Here is a 24,694-nt window from a genome sequence, read left to right on the forward strand (position 1 = left end):
TTTGCAGATGACACAAAGATTGGAGGCATTGTGGACAGCGAAGAAGGTTTTCGAAGCTCACAAAGAGATTTGAACCAGCTGGAAAAATGGAATTTAATGCAGACAAGTGTAAGGTGTTGCATTTTGGAAGGACAGATCAAGAAAGGACCTAAATTGTAAATGGTAGGGAACTGAGGAGTGCAGTAGAACAGAGGGATCTGGAATACAGATATATAATTCCTGAAAATGGAGTCATAGGTGGATAGGGTTGTCAAGCATATTGGCCTTCAGAAATAAAGTTGGGATGTTATGTCAAAGTTATACAAGACATTAGTGAAGGATATCAATAAGATTGAAAGACTGCAGAGAAGATTTACTGGGATGTTGCCTGGTCTTCAGGAGTTGAGTTACAGGAAAAGATTAAACAGGTGAGGACTTTATTTCTTGGAACAAAGAAGAATAAGGGGAGATTTGATGGAGGTCTACAGAATCATGAGGGGTACGGAGAGAGTAAATGCGAGTAAGCTCTTTTCACTGAGATTAGCAGAGATAAATACGAGAGGACGTGGCATTAGGGTGAAAGGGGAAAGGTTTGGGGGAACATTAGAGGAAACTTCATTCAGAGAATGGTGGGAGAGTGGAATGACATGATGGGTGCAGACTCAATCTTGAGTTTTAAGAATAAATTGGATAGATACATGGCTGGGAGGTCTGGAGGGTTATGGAATGGGAGCAGGTTATTCAGACTTGCTGAATAATGGTTGGCACAGACTAGAAGGGCTAAATGGCCTTTTTCTGCAGTGTTTTATGGTTCTGTGGAAAAATGCACCTGTGGCAGGCCTTGGTGGCCGCCATGTTGTATTTGGCTTCAGCCTTCAAATAAGTTGTGAGTTAACTGGAGGACGGACTGAGCGTAGAAGAAAGGTGTATGTGTTCTTTGTACATTTGGTAGTGCCCCCCTCCCCATCCAATGCCGCTGACCCCCTGTCCAGCACTATCACCCTCCAGCCCCGTCCAGCACCAAGCAAACTCCTCACAGATAATGTGGGATTCTAACCTTGTTCCCTGTCACTGGTGCTGTAGCAGCATTGTGTGAACTCTTGCGCTAACCATGTTGCCCAAATTCAGAATTGTAGAATGCTTTCTTTGCTTTGATATTTTGGGTTAATTTTTAGTATTGTTCATCACTGTAATTTTTCTTTTGCCTTGTCATCAGCATGTTTAATTCTACTTGTTGAATGCTGTGAGCTTTTGTAAGTTGATGCATGACAAATTCCATAATTTCACTTCATTTCCTAAAGCTGGAATCAAAAATCCCTGGGCATTTCTTAATTTAAAACATTAGCTGAATACATTAATGAAAGCATGTCAATTGACTTACAGTTTGGGCTTTTGAAAGCCATTTAGAAGAGTTTCAAGAGCCAGTTTTCTTCTGTGGGTCTGTGAAAGTCAGCCCGCGCTGTGATGAAATAAATTAAGTGTACAACAGTTTCCTTTATTCAGCCTTGTTAACACTAATGGGAGCGAGGGGGTAGAAAGAAAGTTCAGTAACTGGTTCTCTACACTGATCCCCATTCAGAGCATATTGATCTCATTTTTGTGCACCTTCAAGGAGGAGTCTGTGTGAGACCCCACCGTTTCACACAGCTGGCGATTCCTGTTTTTATAACAATATGTTCCATTGCGGTGTCTGCAGACAAATGGGCCAAAACAGGATGTCCTTGGTGTTAGTTACTACCTCACGACAGCAAAAAGAAGGCCATGTTAATTGGGAGTCACATTCTCACCGATGTTACAAGTCAACTACATTCTCACCCAATTCATTAACTCTTTGTTAAGCATATTTCGTTAAACTTGTTCTTTCACAAGTCAACTTGCATTTGAAACTTGAATGTACAAATTTAACTATGCTTTTGATCCCAATGATCTTCAAGACAATACCTCCAGGTACATCATCTGGGTTTACTGGCAATGAATTCTAATACAATTTTTGGTGTTGAATGATGCAGAATCTATTGCATGGGAGGACTTTTCCAGGTGCAGATTAAACACAAAATTATGCCCCTTTAACACTTGAAAATATAATCCTTTCACTTCATTGCAAGGTGGCAGAGAAGATCCCGCATTTTTATGACACATTAGAAGATTAAGTGACTTTTTATTATATATGAACTGAGTGAAGAGCATAACAGCCATTTGGAATTGTCAAAGCACCTTTTCACCACACAAGGCCATGAAAATATAGTGAAACCAAATGTTGACCAAAGGGATTGAAAGCAGAAGCATACAAATATACAAGAAGTGACAGCAAAAAAAAGTTGTTCTTCCAGTCTATTGCCAATTATAGAGGAAGGAGCTCTTTTAATTTGAACCTTTGATACAAAGTAACTTATTTAGAAAGAACTGGTAACTTCAGCCTGTTCTGTTTTTATTTCTTTAGGAGTACTTGGTGAGGCTCCGACAAATAAGACTTCAGAACTTCAATGAAAGGCAGGAAATTAAAGCAAAACTTAGAGGAGAAAAGGTAAGCCAGAAGTTCTTGTTTCTTGAGCTAGTCTTTCTTTACAACAATATAGAAGAAGGAGTTGGCCACTATGTGAAAGACTCTGTGATTGTAGTAAAAACTCACCAAAGTCTGGCGCACTGACAATTAGTGTCAGATGACAGCTCTCGGACACCTCCTCTTGCCTATCCCTCCAACAAGACCCCACCAAAACTCATCAAACCACTGTATCGTGCACCATCTCTGAACTCATTACTTCCAGTCACCTCCCTGCATGGCCTCCAACCTTATTGCTTCCCAACTCTCCACCTCCAAGCCAAGATCCACAAACCCAATTGTCCCAGTCGACCCATCGTGTTTGCATGCTCCGCCCCCATCAAATTGGTCTCTGCAAACCTGAACTGTTCTTTTGTTCGTTGTTTTCCCACCACCCCGCACCCCCCCGCCCCCCGGGTCCAGTCCCTCCCCACTTCTAGTTCCCTGAACGTGCTCGTCTCATGTTTACCATGGATATCCAATCTCCATACTGAAAGTCTCAAAGACCTTCATTTCCTCCTGGGTAATAGATCCAACCAGCCCCCCTCCACCATCACCCTCCTTTGGCTGGGAGAACTTGTCCTCGCCCTCAATAAACTCATCCCTCTTTCTCCAGGTTAAAGGGGTAGCCATGGGTTCCACATGGGCCCACCTGTGCCTGTCTATTTGTTGACTACTTGGAGCAATCCATGCTACAAACCTACACAGGCAAGGCCCTTCAACTCTTCCTCTTCTACATCGATGACTACTTTGGTGCTGCCTTATGTATCCATGATGAACTCATCCATTTTGCTGCTAACTTCCACCTCGACCTCAAATTCATTCTAGCAACTAGAAACTCTTCTCACTCTCGCGCTCTCTCTTTCCATCTCGAGAGACAAACTCTCAACAACCATCTTTTAAACCCAGCAGCTTTCATGGCTACCTTGACTACACCTCTTCCCTTCTTGTCCCTTGTAAGGATTCCATTTCATTCTCTTAATTTTTCCATTTTATCTCCACCCAGGATGAGGACTTCCATGCCAGATCATCAGAGATGTCCTCCTCCTTCAAACAACGTGGCTTTCCCTCTACCATCATCAACTCTGCACTCACCTGCATATCCACCATTACTGCACATCTGCCCCGACCCCCTCTGCTCCCACACACAAGGACAAGATTCCTCACCTACCACCCCACCAGCCTCCACATCCACACATCTTTTTCTGCCATTTCTACCACCTACTACGTGATCCTACCACTAGACGCATATTCCCATCTGTCTTTTGCAGAGACTGCTCCTTCCATGACTTCCTTGTCCACACTTCCCTCCCCACCAATTGTCCCATTGGGCATTTGGACCTACCCCTGAGACCTCAGGAGATGCTGCACTTGCACCCACATCACCTCCCTCACTATCATTTGGCGTTCCAAACAGTCCTTTCAAGTGAAGAACATTTCACTTGTGAATCTGCAAGGATCATCTCCTGCTTCCGGTGCTCCTGTTGTGGTCTCCTCTACATCAGAGAGACTGGATGCAGATTGGGAGATCGCTTTGTTGATTACCTCGGCTCTATCCATCGCAATAGCATAGATCTCCCAGTGGCCACCCGTTTCAATTCTCCATCCCATTCTCTTGCTGACATATCTATCCATGGTCTCCTGCACTGCCAGACTGTGACCAGCCGCAAATTGGAGGAACAACTTCTCATCTTCCGACTGGGCACCCTCCAACCAGATAGCATTAATATTGACGTCTCTGACTTTCGTTTAAACCCCCCCCCCCACCACCCCTTCACATTTTCCGCCAGATTTGTCTCTCCCTTTCGCACAAACCTGATGAATTCTTACTTCTTCCAGTATCATATCCAATGAACTCCTTTTATTGGTTTGGATTCCTCCCCCATTATTTGAATTCAGAGACGTTGAGATTTCCTGCTTCTGGCTTATTCCTCAAAGAAGGGCTCAGGCCTGAAATGTTGGCAATCTATCTTTGTCTCCTATGGACACTGAAAAGACCGGCTGAGTTCCTCCAGCATTTTAGTGTGTTTTTGCCGTGTCCTGAGACCTGTCTCATTTTTGGATCATGAGATTTCATCATGACCAGACTATTCTAGGCTCAACTTCTCTTCTGTATTAGTCGATACAACCCTCAATGTATCTAATGACAATACCTCTATCTCCCTCAGGGATTTTTGGAGGGGGGTGGGGGGGACGAAGTTGGGGCAGGGAGACGAGGTTGACAGCAGACAAGACCCAAGATAGACCACCCTATGAGAATAGAAATTTCCATGCTTCTCCGTTTTAAAAGATTAGTATGCTATTTTGTAGTTACATCCCCTTGATTGTGACATTCGCACCAGTAAAAACATTTGAACTTCTAGCTTGTCATGTTCCCTTTTTTAAAAATTGACTTTCAGCAATGCTGGAAGCCAAGTCCAGCCATTTAAACCTGTGCTGTCTAATTACAAGCCGACACACTTTGGAGGGTGGGAGGAAATTGGATGCCCAAAAGAAATCCAGGGGGAATGTACAAACTCCTTAAAGATAGAGCCAGATTCTTATCTCTTGGGAATAGAGACCCAAGTTATCTTGCTTCCCTCCTTACGATGTTCGTCAGGCTAATTCCCAGGGTGAGATGTTGGTCCTTTGTGCTACCACCAATGCGTTTTGTGGGCAAGGGTCCAAAGCTGTGTACCATTTCCTGGGTGTGGCCTCAGCATCCTGTCCAGTTGTTTTTACCAATGAAGGTTAAAATGCTGTTCACTGTTTTATGACTTGTGGACATGATTACTAGCTTTTTGGGATTTGGGCAGTGAAACACCTCGAGCCCTCTGTACTTGACTCACTTCAGATACTGTACTGTCTCAATTCAGATAACAACCTGCCTTTTATACTGCTGACTGCTGTGGACCAATTGTTTGATGACCAATTGTCACTGTTTACCTATCTGTCTCTCAGCTTATTTTCCACTGCTTCAAGAAATAAAATTTACCCTTATTTAAGTTGTTCATCCTTGAACTGCACTGGAGTTCTGTAATATTGTCGTTGCTGTATCCTTGGGGATCTTTAACCAGAAGTTGACTTACTAACTCTTTCTTACTACTTATGACCAAATCCAAAATATTATATTCTTGCATAGGCTTTGTAATCTTCTAAGATGCATTCTCTGGCACACTCTACAAATTTTTCTTGTTCTCTAATCTTGCCAGTTTTTTAATATAGATTAAAATCACATTATGTCTTCCAACATACCCTGGTTGTTTCCCCATTCATGCTTTGTCTCATTGAGAGATCACGTTTCAGGGTTTATAGATTACTCATCTTCCCCTTGCTATTCATGCTATCAACCCAAACTTGTTCTACCTCGCTACACACTGCTTCTACATTGCAACAAGACATGGTTCCAACACCTGAAGCAGACAAAGAAATGCTGGAGGTACTCAGCAGGTCAGACAGCATCCATGTGTAGAAATGGCCACTCATTGTTTCACATCTGATTTGTCAAGACCAAGGTAGAAAAGTAATATTATAAATGGCTTGGGGAGGGGCCCAGAAGAGATAGATATGTCTGAAGGTGAAGATAAAAGTGTGAGAGGTGAAGAGACAGGTTAATGGAAAAACCTTGGCTGCGGGGGATAGGGAGAGGAGAAAAGAGAAAATGAGTTCAGCGATAAACAAAAGATGTTCTCTCTGTAACTTCCTGCACCGCCCATGATTTCTCCTGCTACCCCTCACTCATCCCATCACCTCTGGATTCCTCCCCCCAGCTTTTATTCCTTTTCATATATGTACTTTTATCTTGGTCCTGATCAAGGGTTCAGACCTGAAACATTGACTCACCATTTCTACCCATGGTTGCTGTCTGAAGATTGCAACATCTGCAGCTTTGGTGTTTCTCTGCATTCTGATTCTTTCATGAGTAGCACATCTTCTTCCTTTCCCTTTTGACCAGTTCTTTTACATTCATGTAACCTTGACGATTGAGCTTCCAGTGCTGGCTGCTCTGCAACCATTTGATAGCTTTTAAATCATACTCGCAGTTTGCTATCCATGTTGTTCGCCCATTTATCTAATAGCAAATGTGGCATGCATTCAAATAAAGACTGTTTTGATTTTCTTACAGTTTATATTAACACTGGATTGCTCTGTATGCAGGCGACTAGCTTGTCACACTTTGCTTCCTCTTGATTCATTAGAACTTATTCTTGGGTTGGGCTGAAAGTTCTGTTTCCATGCCATGTGATTCCAGGATTCTGAAATAACTAACATTGAAATAATTGAAGCATTGCATTTTTGATGTCACTACTGGTGACCGTGTTTTCAGTTTTCTTGACTCTAACTTTTGGAATTTCCCCTCCTCAATCTTAATAATCCTCTAATTTTTGGCTCCTTCCAATCTATTAGTAATTAAGGTTTTGATAATCTATGTTTCTTTAGCCATGATCTTCAGATTTAGTATGATTGTAGAATTGTACAGTAATATGCTACACAAATCCAAATTGTCTGCCGTTATGCCCAAAAGAGCATGTGGTAAAAATGTTTATTATGTTAGACCAGGTGGATAGCTCGCAAGAATTAGGGCTGCATTCAAGTAAATAAGAATATTTAATCTTTTGAAGCTCATTATACAATAAAGAATTCACTGAGTCATATAATTTAGTGCGACAGTGATGGTTCGGATGGACAGGAATCCAGTGATGAAGCTGAATTCAAACGCAAGAAAATTGAAGCACTTAAGGTAAGATTTGCACTCCTTTTGAAGTTTTGTGTAAATTTTTGGACAATTATTAAAATAATGTTAACTGAGTTAGCAAGACATCTGATATTTATTTTGTTGCAAAAGTATTCTCAAAGCCAATAATGTGACAGATCATTTTATATTGTATATAGATATGTTTGAAAGTAGATAAATTGAGGCAGGTTTTTTTTTAGCGTAAGTCACATAAAAACACTTCTAAACAGATCTCATTTAAAATGCCAGAGCTCTGCTCAAGCCAGACAGTCCAGGCTCCGAGTGCCTGTGTAAAAACTTTGAAGAATGCCTACAAGTAGGTGTTAACTGGACATGCTGTGGAGTAATGGATTATTATTTTGGAAAGCAACAGGTGAACGAACTCAGAAGATTAGTTCCGGTGCTGCAGTCTGTCTGAGTACAGAGTGTTGCTCTAAGAGGGTCATGTGGTTTTCACAGAGAGAGGACGGAGAGAATTCAGTTCTACAGTTCAGCAGCAGCTGGGACTGGAACAGGACAAGCTGGCAAGCTTGTGGAAAAACCTCATTTTGAAGATGGGTTGTGAGTTCTTAGTTCAGCCTGGTCAAAGAAAGCCCTTGTGGTCCATACAAGAGGAGATGGCTGGCTGCATAATGTTTCACTTGAAATAAGGTAAACAAAAAGGAACTCTGTGGTGACCTGAAAGAAAGAGGTTATCTGGAAAATCCTGATTCTTCGGCAAGTGGCTGATCAGAAGGAATCCGTTTTGGGCATCCAACAAGCAACAAATCTCTCTCTGAAAACCAACAAGAACCTTTCTGAGCTGTAACCATTTACCTTTAAAGCACCAAAGCCTGGTGAAATTCAGAAATGTTAAATTCAGTGCACAGTATTATAAGAATTGCCTGCAACCAGTGAACTTGGAGGAGTGAGAAGTGAGATTGGACTGTGAATTAAAGAACTTTTCTGAACTTACATACGCGTGCACTTAAAATTAGATGGGGATTGTTAGGTTAAGTTAATAGTAATAAGTTAAAGTTTGATCCTGTTTTCATGTTTAAATAAAATTAAAAGCAACTTTTGTTTAAGTAACCATTTGACTTGGTGAATTTCTATTGCTGCTGGGTTTTGGGGTCCTCTGGGCCCATAACATTAAGCCTCTTCGTTTTTAATATTCATCATTTTGCATTGAATCTTTTAAACATTCTCAATTTTCTTTTAAAATGTTGTTCATCATCAGTGATTATAATTTGTTTTTTTATTCAGTGTATTAATTTAGAGAAATAGCACGATAATAGGCCTGCTACTCAGTTACACCCACCTGACCAATTAACCTTAACAACCTGGCTCATCTTTGTTAAATGGGAAGAAACTGGAGCACTCAAAGGAAACCCACGCAGATACACAGAGAACATGCAAACTCCTTAGATTGCTAGATTTATACCACCATACTAACCATGCATAGCTATTATTGGTCATTTCCCATCACATCAACCTTGAAAATAGGTGCAGGAGTCGCTCATCAGCCCCTGAAGCCTGTTTCATCATGCGGAAATCTGCTGGTCTCAACCCCTCTTCTGTGCCATTTCAGATTTATTGTCAGAGTATATACATGACATCACAGACAGCCCTGTAGTCTTCAATTCTTTCAGGGTAATTTTTTCCACTTTATATCTAAAGATCTCTTGGGGCAGAGTATTTCCATGGATTCACAACTCTTTGGAGAAGAATAAAACATGTATATTAAATCATGACAGACGTGTGGAGTTTCTTTTGGATCTTAAATTTGTGACACATATTCTGTATGTCAGAATAAATTTGAAGAATTTGGCTTCTCCAGGAACCTAAAATACCACGATGTTTGTCCAAATGGATACTAAGCAAAGATTGGACCCACTACAATTCACCTATTGTCAAAATCGCTCCATGGCAGATGTAGCATCGCTGGTTCTTCTCTCAGCTCTGGATCACCTCAAAAACAGCAACTCCTACATACGGCTGCTCTTCATCAACTACAGCTCGGCCTTCAATCCCATTATTCCCTCAATGCTGGTCAAACAGCTACAAACTCTAGGCCATTGGTTCTCAACCTTTTTCTTTCCACTTACATACCACCTTAAGTATTCCCTATTGCTTCAGTGCTCTGTGATTAGTAAGGGATTACTTAAGGTGGGATGTGGGTGGAAAGAAATATATTGTTTTAATCATCCCAAATTGACTCGTTATGTGCACGGTTTCATAACTCCAAAGGAAATGGACCAATGACAATTTTTCTCAAGCCAAATATTTCAGTAACAATTGGGTCCAGACCAAGTGGTTCTCAACCTTCCCTTTCTTCCACTCACATACCACCTTAAGCAATCCCTTACTAATCACGGAGCACTGATGGCATGGGGATCACTTAAAGTGGGATGTGAGTGGAAAGAAAAAGGTTGAGAACCACTGCTCTAGGCCTTTGTAACTGGATCCTAGACTTTCTCATTGGAAGACCACAATCAGTATGAATTAGAAACAGCATCTCCTAACAACAAAGGCACACCCCAAGGATGTGTGCTTAGGCCACTGCTCTGTCATTATACATCCATGACTATGTGGTCAGGCACAATTCCTATGCTATCTGCACATTTACTGATGACACCACAGGATCATAAACAGTAATGAGGAAGGGTACAGGAGGGAGATGGATCAGCTCATCGAATGGTGTAACGACAGCAACCTTGCGCTCAACATTTGCAAAACCAAGGAGATGATCGTGGACTTCAGAAGGAAGTCAGGGGAACACGAACAAATCCTCATCAAGGACTCAAGAACTTCAAATCCCTGGTTGTCAGCATCTCCAAGGATCTGTCCTGGAGCCTCCATGTTGATGCAATCACACAGAAGGCTCGCCAGCGGCAATAATTTGTGAGTTGTCTGAGGAGATTGTCTGTCACCGTAAACTTCTACAGGTGTACCATGGAGAGCATTCTGGCTGGTTGCCTCACTGTCTGGTATGGAGGCACCAATTCTCAGGACGAGAGTAAATCTCAGATTTACTGTGACATCACAGGCACCAGATTTCATTCCATCGAGGACGTCGACAGGAGACAGTGTCTTAAAAAAGCAGCCTCTATCCTCAAAGACCCCCACCACTTAGGCCACGTCCTCTTCACTCTCCTACCATTGAGAAAAAGGGTACAGGAGCCTAGAGATGAGCACTCAGTGGCACCAGGACAGTTTCTTCCCCACTGCCATCAGATTCCTGAATAATCAATGAACCATACACTGCCTTATTTTTTCTGCACTACTTTATTTATATAGATATAGTAATATTGTAAGATGGTTATAATATAAATATTTGCACTCTGATGGTGTCACAAAACCCCGAAATTCATGACTTGTTCATGACAATACTGAATCTGTATTAGGGCTGATAGATGGAACTCAGCATATGAGCTATGGGAAGAGGTTAAAGATGGTAGAGAACACAGTTTGGAAGGTGTAATCCATCTTGCTGATGGTCTTTATTGTTCATATGTCTTCACTGGTTGAAAAATGAATATTTCAGGTTCTTCGATGGCCCTTGGATTATGTGAAACTGCATGTGACTTGAGCCAAACTCGTCAGTGGAAGTCCCCTCATGCAGTGTTATGACCACAGCTGTAATGTGGTTGAGAACTTTGATATCAGAATCAGATTTATTGTTTCAACATGTGTCATGAGATTTATTATTTTGCAACAGCAGTATGATGCAGGACAAGGTGTAAAATTACAATTGTGTAAATACAGTACAACTCCAATTATCCAAAATCGGATTCTCTGAATATCATTTATCTAAAATTTTTTGGAGCTGAACTGACGGGGGATGTTGGATTCCTGGCGCCAGCAGGAGTTGGATCCTTGGGCTCCCGCATGAGTAGGGCCTTGGTGAGAAGGTGTCGGTGTTCGGCAGTGGCCAGCATTAAACATTTTAATGCTTAAAAAGCCTTACTTTGTTGTTTGTTGTTGTTTAACATTGTTACAAGTGATTCACTGTTGCTCCTGGGTTGTTTAAAAAAAAAAGACTAGTTCTCCAGGAAAAAAAATCACATTTATCCGAAATGGCCTCGGTCCCAACCATTTTGGATACTGAGTTATACTAAACATGATTTTTTTTTAAATAAATACCGGTAAGTAGTGTATATGTATATATAATTAATTTTAAAACGAGGAAAAGTGATGTAGTGTCTATAGGTTCAATGCCTGTTCAGAAATCTGATAGCAGATGGGAACAATTTGTTTTTGAAACATTGAGTTTGTGTCTTCAGGTTCGGTACCTTCCTAATGGTAGCAGTGAGAAAAGGGTACGGCCTGCATGGTGAGGGTCTTTGACGATAGATGCTGTTTTCTGAGGGACCTCCTCTTAAAGATGTCCTTCATGATGGCACTGTCTGCATTTATCACCCTTTGTAGCCTGTTCCTGTCCTGTGCTTTGGCACCTCCACACAAGACAGTGATGCAACCAGTCAGAATCCTCTCCACAAATTTGCAAGTATCTTTGGTGACAGACCAAATCTCAAATTCCTTATGAAATGGTGTGTTTTGTCACAGTTGCATCGACAGGATGAGATGTTGTACAGTTCTTCTCAAATTCTCTGTCATTTGATCAGCTGTTACCTTTACGTTAAGGAAGTTGTTTTCACTTCTCTGACATTTGACGTCATTACTAATTTTTTCATCACCGCTGCACACAGGACCAAAGGCTTTGCTGTTCTCCGTAATTTCTGTTGCTCCTTGAAAGTTCTGCCAATTTCCTTTTGACGATTCAAATTGTGGAGCCTAAATTTAAAAGACTGATTGCTTTTTGGTAGAGTAAGGGAATAATCTGGCTCCTGACCATCACTTCACCTCAGTCAGGAAGGAGTTATTATGTCATCGATTTGTACAGCACAGAAATGGGCCCTTTGGCCCACATATCCATGCTGAAGTTCCTGCCCACTGCACCAATCCCATTTGCCCACATTAGGTCTGTATCCTTCAATTTAATTCACTTGAAGGCTTTTTTCTTGAGTCTTTAATACATTTGCGCATTGTTGGAAAGTAGCCAGACATCCAAATTTAATGCTTCTGTAAGTGCAATGTTCAGATTTACCATTAGGTGGTGGTCAAAAACCACAATTCAATTTTGGCTTTCTCTAATTTTGGCATTCAGAGTGGGTGTGGTTTTAAAAAGGAGAATAGAATTAATTCTTCATACCTATTCTGCTCAAATTGGTTGTCCACAATTCTCCATAGAAATAACTTCAAGTATATTTAATCAAACTTTTTGGTCCTTTGGAAAAGACAACATAACAAGTTAGCTAGTTAATTGGAAAACTGTATAGTGGGAATGTTATATGGCCCTCAAAGGTGATTACAGATATTTTGTGTAGATTCCAGTTCAAGAATTTTCTTTGTTATCTGGACCTTAACCTTATCTGCTAAAATTTGTGCACACTTGAATGGTGGTTATTATGGGATCTGACAGCTGCATATTTACCCCAATATTGTTACAATATTTGTGAATTGTAAAGTCATTGGTAAATGTAGAATAATTTTTAAAATATTCTTGCATCTGAATAGAAATGTGTGGATGGAATAGAGGTTGTGATATTGTTGATATCTGAAGCTTTTGAAATGAGAAATTTTGGCACAAATAAGACTAATCAAGAAAGAGTTGATGAAAAAGTGTATTTAAATCATCACACAGTATGTACAGGAAAACAATAACTGGCTTTTATACAGAGCCCTGATCTGTTAAATACGCCAAGACATTTCCGAGTATCATTTTCAAAATTCAAAACTAATGTCGAAAATAGCTAAAATTCAGGGCTGCCGATCATCAGGGAATTCAGGGACCTTGATTAGGCGAGGCTCTTGTCCATATCTTTGCCATGTAGATGCCAGTAGAGGACATAGTTTATTGGTTGACTGAGGTTTCATTGCCTCAAACAGTAAGATCAAGCGATACCCCAAATGGCAAATTAAATGAGAATTAACCCTTTAGACGCTAGCAATTTTTAACCTTTCATAATATATACTGGGTCCATGGGGAAACTATAGAAAGAACACCAGTGCGAATCAGCTGGTGGTTGGGTATAAAACCAGTCATGGGAAACGGGGACACTGAGTATATGCGCTTGTTGGTAGTGCCTGAAAACCATGACATGGATATATGGTAATCCCTGAAAACAGGGACTCAGAGTCTGAAACGTTCAAGCAGCAGAGTTTGGAAAGCTCAGACAGAGGGTCCTGGGTGTTCACTGGTGGATGAGGAAGGCCCAGATGACAGTTTTCTCTCACAAACCCTTTGTGTTGGCTGCATTGCGTCCCACAGCAAGTTCTGGACCCTTGAACATGCGGTTGGCAGCCTTCACATAGACATTTCACTGCACTGGAAAGGCCAACAAGATTTAGGCAGACCAAAGTGCATCTTTCACCAAGCTGATGATTTCCAGCTGGCATTTAATTTTGTTTCTCAATGCTGAGTTACAATTGATGTTTGATAGGTTGGATTCTATCAACAAATAACAATTTTTTAAAAAAAAAGCAAAATCATTGCACCTCAGAGCTAATTTTAAAATGTTTTCAACACTCGTATTTTGTTATATGTATAGCATCATAGAGCAAAATAGACCTTTGGGCCCAACTCACCTATGGTGCCTTCTGGACTTGTTCTATTTGCCTACATTGGCCCCTATACTTCTGAAGTTTTTCTCTCCATAAATCTGTCCAAACGTCTTTTGAATTGTATATCGCTCTGCTTTGTTTTTTTAAACACAAGAATCTGAGTTTGGTTTTAATTTAAGTTTAATTTGGATATGTGTTGTTTGGTTTCCATGTTTGTTTGAAACATTTTACAAAAATGTTGTACCAGACAGAGCCCCTCAACATGCAAATAGTGATCCTCTCAGTAATGTATTCTTCTTCTGTATTAGACTGTTCCTAACAGATGCAGTGCATCATTAACTTGGGTTTCAGTTTGCAGCCATGTTTTCAGAAGATGCAATTTCACTTACTATATTATGAGACAAAACAAAAGGCTTCAGTGGAGATTAATCTTATTCAGAAAATTGTTTTATGAACCTTTTTACAGGCCCAAGCAAACACGCGGGCTGCAATGCTTAAAGAGCAACTTGAGAAAAAGAGAAGAGAAGCCTATGAAAGAGAAAGGAAGGCCTGGGAAGAACATGTAAGAACGTTAGTCCCAACTAAAGTATTGAGACACAAAATTTCATTTCTTGTTCATAGATTTTTCTGTTATGGTACTCTTAATCGCAAACAGTAGAATGTTTTACATTTTAGGTAATTAATTGCTCAAGCATTAATAGTGTAGCAATTGTCCACTTGGTTTATTTGTGCAAAATTGCTCAGTATGCAATAATATAGTCAAACCCCTGCGATCCGGAATTCAAGCAACCAGCAAAATAATTGCATCAAAGAAATAGGTAAAAAATACAGAAGTTTAAAATTGGTCGCCTCACTGTTAGTTCGCCAATTGCACAATACACAATCTCAAGCAAGTGGAAAATTCACTTATCCAACATCTACCAATCCCCATAGATGCCAGATACCAAGAGCTTTACTGTAATTGGGGAACAAGTACAGAGTCTTGAACTGAGAAGCTGTGTAGATGAAAGTGGTAAGATGATTGAGTGAAAATGTACATGAGGTGGGGAAATTCAAGAGAATTTGAAGAGTAAGCCACCAGTAAATACTACACATACAGAACAGTGCATTGCATGAATGGGGATCTCCTTTAATAGGAAAACCCAGTGGCAAGGCCTGGTGTGATGTGGAGATGGCCACGATGAGGGTGAGCATGACTTAACAATACTGGTGAGCTGGCAGCTGATGAAATGTGGAAGATGTACACTGCTCCTGTTTACTCATTGATCAGAGCTTCTTCTCATGGTAATCCCAGTTTTACTTGATCAGAGACTCCCTCCTCCCTGAAGCTTCCTTTGTTTCCTTACTTGTCCTGACCACGAGTCTTCAACCTGAAATGTTGACTCTGTCACTTTCCCACAGATGCAGCCTGACCTGCTGAGTATTTCTCGCATTATCTCTTATTTTAGTCTTCCAGCGTCTGGAGAAGTGGAAGGTGACTACAAAGATAAGACAGCAGTAAATGAGCCCTGTTTTTTTTTTAAGTGGTTGAGCTGGGTTATACATTGTTTTTCGTTTGAGTTTTTGTTATGCAAAAATAATTGAAGTACACTACTCTAAAACTTTTGGAAAAATGCTTGCAAAGGATGCAATAACATATTGAAACAAGAAAAATAATGTTTGGACTAATTAATTGGTGAGAATATTTAATTATGATCATCCAGACATTAAAATGACTGCATATTACACTATTTGGAGTACTTTGTTTGAAATGGATGGTGGGGGTGTTGGTGGAAGAGCCTGATTGAAGGAAATATATAGATTTAAAGAGTAATGATTTACAAATATTTCAAAAAGTGACAAGGGATTGTGATAATTGAAAGCCAGCATCAAACAAATAGGCTGAATGCAACCTGTCTTGTCATATGTTTGAATCTATGTTAAAGTGACAGATGAACTCTCTTGTTCTTAGTTTGCAGCTAAAGGATTTAAGCAATCGTTTATTGCAGCATCTTCGTCCTCTTCCCAAGGAAGGCAAGGATCAGCCCCATCTTCAAAACCTCCGTCACCAGCAAAGTCCAGCACGCCAGCTATTTCAATGACTGCTGTACTGAAAGATGTGGGCATTGTAAGGGCTTTTTAAAGTCCTTTTAATCTGTTGCAAGCTGCCTCTGATCCACTCGTGAATGTGACCTCCATATGCAGGGGGGTTGTACTTCTGCACGAAATAAGTCATGTTATTGTTGCTGATTTGCAGCGGGAACTTTTGTGCTCAAGTGAGGCAATCAGCTTCGTGTACCTTGACCCAGCTGTACATAGGCGGCTGATATAAGAATATAAAGAATACGAGCAAGCCATCTGACCCATCAAGCCTGTTGTATCTGATGATAGGCTCATCTAAACCCTCCTCCCGTTTCTCTATATTTCTCAATTCTACAATGGTGTAAAATTCTATCCAACATTGTCCTAAATTTATTTACTGAGGTATGCTTGACTGCTTCAATGGGAAGAGAATTCTGTGGATTCAGCTCTTCTGAATTTTGAGGCAATGTCCCCTAGTTCTAGTCTCAGCAAAGGTTATATGGTGGGAGTGTTGAGAAATGGTGGAAGACTTTCAAAGAGATTTTTCACAGTGCTCAACAAAAGTACATTCCAGTTAAAAACCAGGCAGTCATGGTCTGCAGAGCCAATCTTTGATAATTAAGGAAATAAAAGAAGGAATGAAATTAAAAGCTCATGCATGCAGAGTCACCAAGAGTAGTGGGAAACTGGAAGATTGGGAAAACGTTTAAGAGCAAGAAAGAACCGCCGAGCAGTCAATAAGGAAAGGTAAGATAGATTGCAGAAGTAAACTGGTACAAAATATAAAAATGGATAGCAAAAGATTTTGTAATTATATAAAGTGGGAGAGGGTGGCTAAAATGAATGTTGGTCCTTTGCAAGCTGAGAAAGGGGAATTAATATTGCGTATTACAGAAATGGCTGAGGTCTTGAGGGACTATTTTGTGGAGTCTTCACAGTGGAAGACACATCAAATGTGCCAAAGAGTAACGTTAAGTATACCTTTTTACAATTGCTGTCATCAAGAGGTAGTGCTGAATAAACTCGTAGGTCTGTAGGTAGAGAAGTCGCCTGGTCCTGATGGAATTCATCCCAGGGTACTGAAAGAAATGGATGCTTTTGTGGCATTTTACCAAAATAAACTGGACTTTGGGTATGCCCAGGTGGAGTGGAAGACAGCAAATGTCACCCCACTGTTATAAAAAAGGGTGTAGGCAAGAAACTATAGCCAGTTAGCTTGATGTCTGTGATACCTAAAATGCATGAAGCTATCGTTAGGTAGAAATTGTGAGGCATCTGAATAGCAGTTCAATCAGGCAGTGACACCATGGAATCAGGAAGAGCAGGTCAGGCTTGACAAATTTATTGGAGTTTTTTGAGAGAGCATTGGGTAGAGGGGAATAGGTGCACATCGTGCACTTCAGTTTTTGGAGGGTGTTTGATCAGGAGCCGAATTAAGATAAGGATGCATTGAGTTGTGGATCATGTCTTTGCATGCACAGAAACCAACACAAGGTGGAAAGTTGGGATAAAAGAGTGTTTTCTGTGGTTGACAATCAGTGGTGAACAGAGTGCCACTAAGATTGATGCTAGACTTGCAACTGTTCACTATCTACATGAACAATTTAAAAGGGGGCTGAATGTAAAGTATCTAAGTTTGCTGATGTCACAAAGTCGAATGGGAAAACCAAATAATGGATATGGAGAGTTTGCAAAGAGATGTAGATTGGTTGAGTGAATAGTCTAGCAGATGGAGTACAATGTTGGTAAATTTGAGATAATCCACTTCAAAAAAGATGGAAGATCTGAGTTCACAGATTGAGTTCACGACACCCTCAGGAGTCCGAGTGAGCAGCCAGATGTCAAATTCCATATAGGGACATGACGTGAGGTCCTGCAAAGAGAGTTTGGGGAGTTAGGAGCTAAATTGAAGGCAGGGCCTCCAGGGTTGTGATCTCAGGATTGCTACCCATGCCACGTGCGAGTGAAGTTTGAAATGGAAGGATAATGCAGCTTAATATGTGGTTAAAGAGATGGTGCAGCGGGGAAGGCTTCAGATTTCTGGATCATTGGTGTCTCCTCCAGGGAAGGTAGTGACTTGAGACAGGACGGTTTGCATCTGAACTGGAGGGGGAACTAACATCCTTGTGGGAAGGTTTGCTAGTGGGGCTCTAGTGGATTTAAACTCGATTTGCAGGGGAATGAAAACTAGAGTGCAAGAGCAATTTTGGAGAGTGTAGGAGGAAAAAGATGGTGAAGATTAAAAGGAATGTTAGAAGACAAAGGGTTGTACATGGTGGAAATTTTCTTATGTAAATATTTGTCAATACAAGAAGTATTTTAGGTAAGGCAGACAAACGTAGGGTGTTGATTGGCATGTGGAATTATGACATGGTGGCCCTGAGTGTAACTTGGATGCAGGAGGGACTGGACTGGCAGCTCAATGTTCCGGGCTTCCATTGTTTCAAATGCAGTAGAGTAGGGGGATGAAAGGGGAGGAGTGGCATTGCTTGGGAGGGAGAGTGTCACAGCTGTGCTCAGGAAGGGCAGACCAGAGGGCTTGTCTAATGAGGCTATATGGGTGGAGCTGAGGTTTGGGAGAGGTATGACAACTCTTTTGGGGTTGGGGTCTAGACCGCACAATAGTCAGTGAGAATTGGAGGAGCAAATATGTTGGGGGATGGCAGACAATTGCATGAAACATAAAGTTGTGATAGTAGGAGATTTTAATTGTCCACATATTGACTGGTACTCCCATACTGTAGAAGGTTTGGATGGCTTGGAGCTTGTCAGGTGTGTTCAGGAAAGTTTTTGATGTCATTATATAGAAGTAACGACTAGAGAGAATGAAATACAGTACAGGTTCTCTTTAGAGACTGGGGAAAACCTGCACAGACACCTAAATATATTTTTGTGGGATTTGAACCCTGGTCCTGGTCACTGGCCCTGTCAAGGTGATGCCAATTGTGTTGCCCTTATTAGGGAACAAGACATGACAGGTGACAAGTATGTGTTGGGGATTATTTTGTGTCCAGTGATCATCATGCCGTTAGTTATGGAGGAGGATAAGTCTGGGCCTCGGTTTAAGATTTTAGATTGGAGAAAGGCCAATTTTGAGGAAATGAGAAAGGATCTTGAAAGCATAGATTGGAGTAAATTGTTTTCTGGAAAGGATGTGCTGGGTAAGTGAAATTCAGAGTTTGTATGTTCCTGTCAGGATTAAAGACAAGATTAGAAGGCATAGGGAAACTTGGTTTTCCACGGATATTGGGATCTGGTTTGAAAGAAGAGAGAGCAATGTATAGCAGGTATAGGCAACACTAATTATCTGCATGAGAAGCTGTAGAGGCAGCCTCATTAAATATATTTAAGACACATTTTGGATGCATTTTTGCATCAAAGGGGAATTAAGGCCTATGAGGGAAAAGCGGGATGAGGAACTGAGTCCACGGCCAGATCAGTCATGATCTTGTGGGACCACTTTCTGGTGTTCCTAATTTTTTTGTTCTTGATGCACCACAGCTGAGCCAGTATTTGAAAAGGACCACTAGTCCCTTTCAAACTGCCGTTTAAAATGGGGTTCTAACCGGGCAAATTGGCTGGTTAGTCCCCCAGTTACGTGACAGTTAGAAAGGATCTGACCTGGTCAACCTTGTCAGAATCCAACCAGGTCCCTGGCCTACCTCAGAGGTAGTCAAGGAGCCCAGTTAAACTTAGCGAGGTTGCATCCACAGGCGATTTAAACAGGAAAATGGCCGACCCGCTTATTCCGGTGACGTCAGCTTGTGTGCGTGCGTCACCAGGCAGCCAGCATCTGAACATCTGGCTGTACTTCCGGTGAGTACATGACACGTCATTGCAGGGGCGGATCCCCTTAAATTGAAATTGCTGGGTTGGCGATTTAATGGGTCGATCCCCTGCATTTTGAAAGGTGCTGGCCCAGTAATTGCACCCATGTCCCAGAGGTCTACTTAGGTGCTGCAATTTAAAAAGAGCTACTATTTCACTGAAGATCCCCTACTCAGTTTTACTTCACTGACTTCTCTCCCACCCCTCTTCTTTTGATTTTTGTAAGAAAATAATGAATACATGCTGAGTTTGCCAGTAATGTACAGGTTAAACCTCTATTATTTGAGGATCTGTGGTCCGGCAACTCTCGTGGTCCGGCGTGTTTTGAATCTGACGCCATTAGTACAAACTCCTCACAGACAGTGCAGGATTCAAAGCCTAGACCTGATCGCCGGTGCTGTAAAGGCGTTGTGCTAACCACTACACTAACCCGGATTTGATTTGTGATATATTTAATCTTTTGAGATCACAAAATGGGTCTGATTGAGGCACCTGCCGCACCTTTGACAACTGTTTTCTGTGTATTTTCAGTTTTCCGGCATTTTCTGTGGTCTGTTAATGGCCACATCCCAAAGTTGCAGGATTAAAGAGGAAAGTACAATTCTCAAAGAATAATACCATTGTTTTTCTCACTTCAGGAAAAAGACACATTAACGGCTAAAGAAATCTCGGAGGAAATTAGACGGTCCGGCTCAACTGCTGTACAGGTGAAACTTCTAACTGCACTTCAAAAAAAAATAATTCGGTTGTCTCTTTGCATTAATCCATCTGTCACTTACTGGTGGACAAATATGTTTATGTAAAATGGAAACTGCTGGAGGAATTCGATAGGTAGAGCAGCATCTGCATTTTTCTTTTATAGGGGGTGGGGGGGGAGGAATGAAATAGTCCAGTCTGGACTGAGGAGGGGTGAAGGTTGACTGGCTGACGGAGCCAGGAGGGGGAGGGATTAAGTTGGGTGACAGGAGCATGTAAGTGACAGATTGAATGGGGGTGGGGCAAATGGAATTGAGTGGTGGGGTGAAGGTGGGAAAGCAGCTGGAGGGTGAGAGGCAGGGACACGAATTTGATGAGAAAACGAGGTGATAATGGGAAAAATCAAGGACAGACAAAATGAGATTGGGATGGAGTCCAATGGGTGAAAATGTGTGGATAGGACCAGAGGAAGGTCGTTGCAGGGCTTGAGGGGGATATGGAAAAGGAACAAAAACGGGAAGAGCAGAGGTGGATCAGCATGGGGAGGGGGAGGAGAGAGAGAGACACACACACACACACTTTCAATTGGAAAGCTCAATTTTCAATGTTGTTAATTGCATGTTCTGTAATTAATTTCATTTAAATTTATTTTTAAATGATATGCTATTAGGAAGAAAGAGAACACTGCAACTATTTGGAAACTTCACTTCCAGCTTGTCAAAATCCAAATTGCCCATTTCTGTTTTTTTTTAAAACCCAATCCTCATTGAACTCTATTGACCGTCATTCTGTTTAATTACCATGTGTGTTGTACCTTATCAAATCCCTTTTGGAAGTCTTTGCTTTTATCAATTATGCTTGTCCTATCAAATAATGCCAAATAATTTTAAGGTTTTTTTTTCCTTCATAAGACCATGGTGATTTTCTAAATAATGTGGGCCCACTCCCTTGACAATAGGTTTCAGCATTTTTGCCAATGACTTGGATGAGCACATCACAGTGGTATTTCCGAGCAAAACTACATCGAGTAGATCAAGTGGAACATGAGAAGTTCCTTCTCACTTTGTTACCTTTTCTTTTGTTGTGAAGCTGATAGTGATAAAGATGAGATCTGTTAATCTTCCCTAGTGGTCTAAATGCAGTATATTGGAATCCTATTGACCAAACTACACACATTTCCCTCTTGAATATACACAGGGTCATTTTCTCCCCTTTTTCCCCCCTCCCTCCTTCACCCCCCCCCCCCCACCCACTCAACGTTCAACCTATACGATACACTAAACAATGTCATCACACATTGAAAATAAACAAGAAAATTGTGCCATCTCATTTCGTCGTCTTCTCCTTCTGTCATTTTAGGGGGTGGAGGTCAGCGGTAGGACTGCTTTGTTGTGTTCCATGTACGGTTCCCAAATTTGTTCGAATACTGTGATGTTATTTCTTAAATGATATGTTGTTTTTTCCAATGGAATACATTTATTCATTTCTAATGCCGTATTGAGGGAATGCGACCTTGCCAGAAATGCTTCTTTTCTGTTGAAATATTAAGGCCAAATGTGGACATCAGATGCCATGATGCATTTTAAAATGAAAAGAGCAGGGAAGTGGTCCTTTGTCTTTTAAACAGTATTTATCAAAAGAAAAACTTAGACAATATTGTATTCTTCTTTACAAGAAGTAGAAATCTGACTGCTGTTTTGGCATTAAAAGTGTGCACTTCAAAGGTTGCAAAACATGGGGTTATGAAAGGTACTTTATAGGGATAATGTTCCTTGTGCCAAAATTTAGAGCGCAAACAATAACAAGTTCCACCCAGATATCTGGTTTATCTGGACAGAACGTAATGAAATAGCACTAAACATCAAGGAGTCTACAAGCATATGTGATTTAAGCCTGCAACCATTTTACAAGCATTTGCTCAAACTAGTCCCAGCCCATAAAACTGACATTTCACTCTTTATGCTTGTGTGACTTGGTGTTGACCCGAGTCCATGTGAATTGCAAGATGTGCTGTTAACCAACAGTCAACTAACTGAAGCCATTAATCCAGGCCTGCCTCTCCTACTGTTGCAACGATTGTGAAGTTCCGTGAATTGAACTGCAGCTCTCAGTATTTGTAAATCACCATCAATTGAAGCTGTGACCTCCTGTGCTGCAGCAATTAGCGAATAGTGGGTAGCAGCCAATTGCAGGTGGAATCTGCTGCGGCAAAGCTCACAGTTGAAGCATAGCTCTTTGAGCAGCCCCTCTCTATTTTCTGACACTAAAAATAGGATTCCAATGTATTCCATTGGTTGGTTGCGCATTTTGTGAGAGTTCTGCTCGTGCTTTGGCACAGAGCGTTTGACTTCGTTTTTGGAAAAACTGGTGCTGTCTGCAGCATATTCTTGCACATTTTCCCCACCTTTTCATGCCCATTCTAGGAACATCTGGCCTCCACACCACAAAGGTGAAGAATATCGATCAATGTCATTTGGCTTTTATTTGTTCATTGTTCTTTTTTAAAAAAAAGCAAGTTCCTTTGTGACCTTTCTATTTGCTCTGTATTTTTTTAAAAAATATTTGTCCTCCTTAATGATGGCATGGATTTCAATGGAGTTGGCTGGAATTTATTGGAAATCACAAGTTGTTGTTCATACTTTATCCTCCTTGTTTTCAGAAAGAAAAGCAGGAGATTTTGCGCCGGTTAAATCAAAATATTAAAGCTCAGGACCACCTTGATTTAAATGCAGTGTTGCAAGGAGAAAGTGCTATGACTTCGGATGGAAATTGTGCACAGCCTGAAGAGCAGCTGGAGGAAGCCCCCCACTTGGCAGGGGAAAGGAAAAAATGGGAAGCACGGCCTCCGCCAGTGATTCCTCTTGCGCAGCTAACACTTGAAGAAACTTGCTCGGGGATAAAGGACGAGAGTAAGGAAGTATTTACAGCTTTACTTTTTAATACAGGGGTGGCCAAACTTTTTTGATTGTGGGCCGCATACAGAAAAATACAAGTAGTCACAGGCCAAACAGTGTTAAGCCTGTCAGTTTTCAACCAGTTATAAGAGAAGAAAAACAGTGTTTTTTGACCAGAAAACCTCTGTGCCATTGAAAGTTTATTTTCTATCAAAATAATGATACAACACTACTGAACAGTTTAATATAGTTGAATGATGTGATCACATATTACAGAAGATATTTCTGTATCTGTTCCTCTTTAATTGAAATGAATTCAATAAAACTCTTTAAAACTCTCATTCAAAAAGCAATCTAAAATAAAAAAGCTGAAGGCAAAATAACAGGAGAAAAGATCAAGAAAGGGACAAGGCAGTCTCCAACATTCCTCAGTGAATACAGTTCATGGCCCAGTGTCCACCTAATGATTATGATGCCATGGGGTAAAGGTTCCACTATTGTCATATAATACTACATTTGGAATGTAGCATACATGAAATTCTTTAACTTTTGACTACCATCAGGCAGATAGAGAGTTACCACTTTGTCCAGCATCCTTCACAGAAAGCTACAACTCTCTAGGCCATCTCCCCTCCAAGTAGTGACCAGGTCTGAGCCTGCTTAGCTTCTGGGATCAGACAATCTCAGGCGTATTCAAGCTATTAAGCTTCTGTAGATAAGCTATTAAAATTAATAGATCCTTTGGAAATCAAACACACTCCCTTGACTTATGTGAAAAAGTATTCATTTTCCCACTGTCTGAAATTTTTGGCCCTCCCTTGCTATTTTCCGCCTTTTCATTTCTGTCATGTTTAATCAACTAAGGTGAACATTTTTTAACTGAGGTAAACCACTTTTTAACTGATGTAAACTTTTTCATCAAGAGTAATATTCCAATGGTCAGTCAAGGGATTGTTGAAAATGACAGCGATGTCTAGTGTTGAAGTTAAGAAGTGCAATGAGCATACAGTACAATTTATTGATTGAGACTATGTTCTAAAGGGCATATTCTATTTTATTTTTAAAATTCACCCTGGGATACTTAAAAATGGCCAACTGAGTGCAGTTGGAGGGCCTGAGTTTGGCCACCCCTGCTTTAAAAGGTTATTGAAGAGGGATATGGGAACAAGAGTTTTATAGCACAAAAACAGGCCCTGTGGCACAACTTGTCCATCCTGACCAAGTTGCCTACCTTTTATCAATCCCATTTGAATCTGTTTGGCTCATGTCCCATTGCCTGTCCTTCTTTAAGGAAATGCTCCGGCCTGAAACGTTGGTAATTCTCTACATGTTTCACCGCTGTTGACACTACAAGACCAGCTGAGTTCTTCCCACAAT

At 40.9% G+C, this 24,694-nt stretch overlaps 1 protein-coding gene across 17 annotated transcripts in view; it reads left to right on the forward strand.

Annotated features, from left to right (window-relative positions):
• Positions 1-24,694, forward strand: part of nek1 (NIMA-related kinase 1) — a 240,341-nt gene that overhangs the window by 123,156 nt on the left and 92,491 nt on the right. For all 17 annotated transcript variants that reach the window (XR_011358400.1, XR_011358407.1, XR_011358411.1 and 14 more), the window contains 6 exons: positions 2,420-2,503; positions 7,161-7,238; positions 14,305-14,400; positions 15,790-15,945; positions 20,366-20,434; positions 23,083-23,332. Coding sequence is in view for 14 of the 17 variants with exons in the window: in XM_069941511.1 (XP_069797612.1) it covers positions 2,420-2,503; positions 7,161-7,238; positions 14,305-14,400; positions 15,790-15,945; positions 20,366-20,434; positions 23,083-23,332 (733 nt within the window). In the remaining 3 variants the exon portion in view is untranslated. The remainder of the gene's footprint in view (positions 1-2,419; positions 2,504-7,160; positions 7,239-14,304; positions 14,401-15,789; positions 15,946-20,365; positions 20,435-23,082; positions 23,333-24,694) is intronic.

Source organism: Narcine bancroftii, chromosome 1 (assembly GCF_036971445.1).
Source record: "Narcine bancroftii isolate sNarBan1 chromosome 1, sNarBan1.hap1, whole genome shotgun sequence".
NCBI lineage: Eukaryota > Metazoa > Chordata > Chondrichthyes > Torpediniformes > Narcinidae > Narcine > Narcine bancroftii.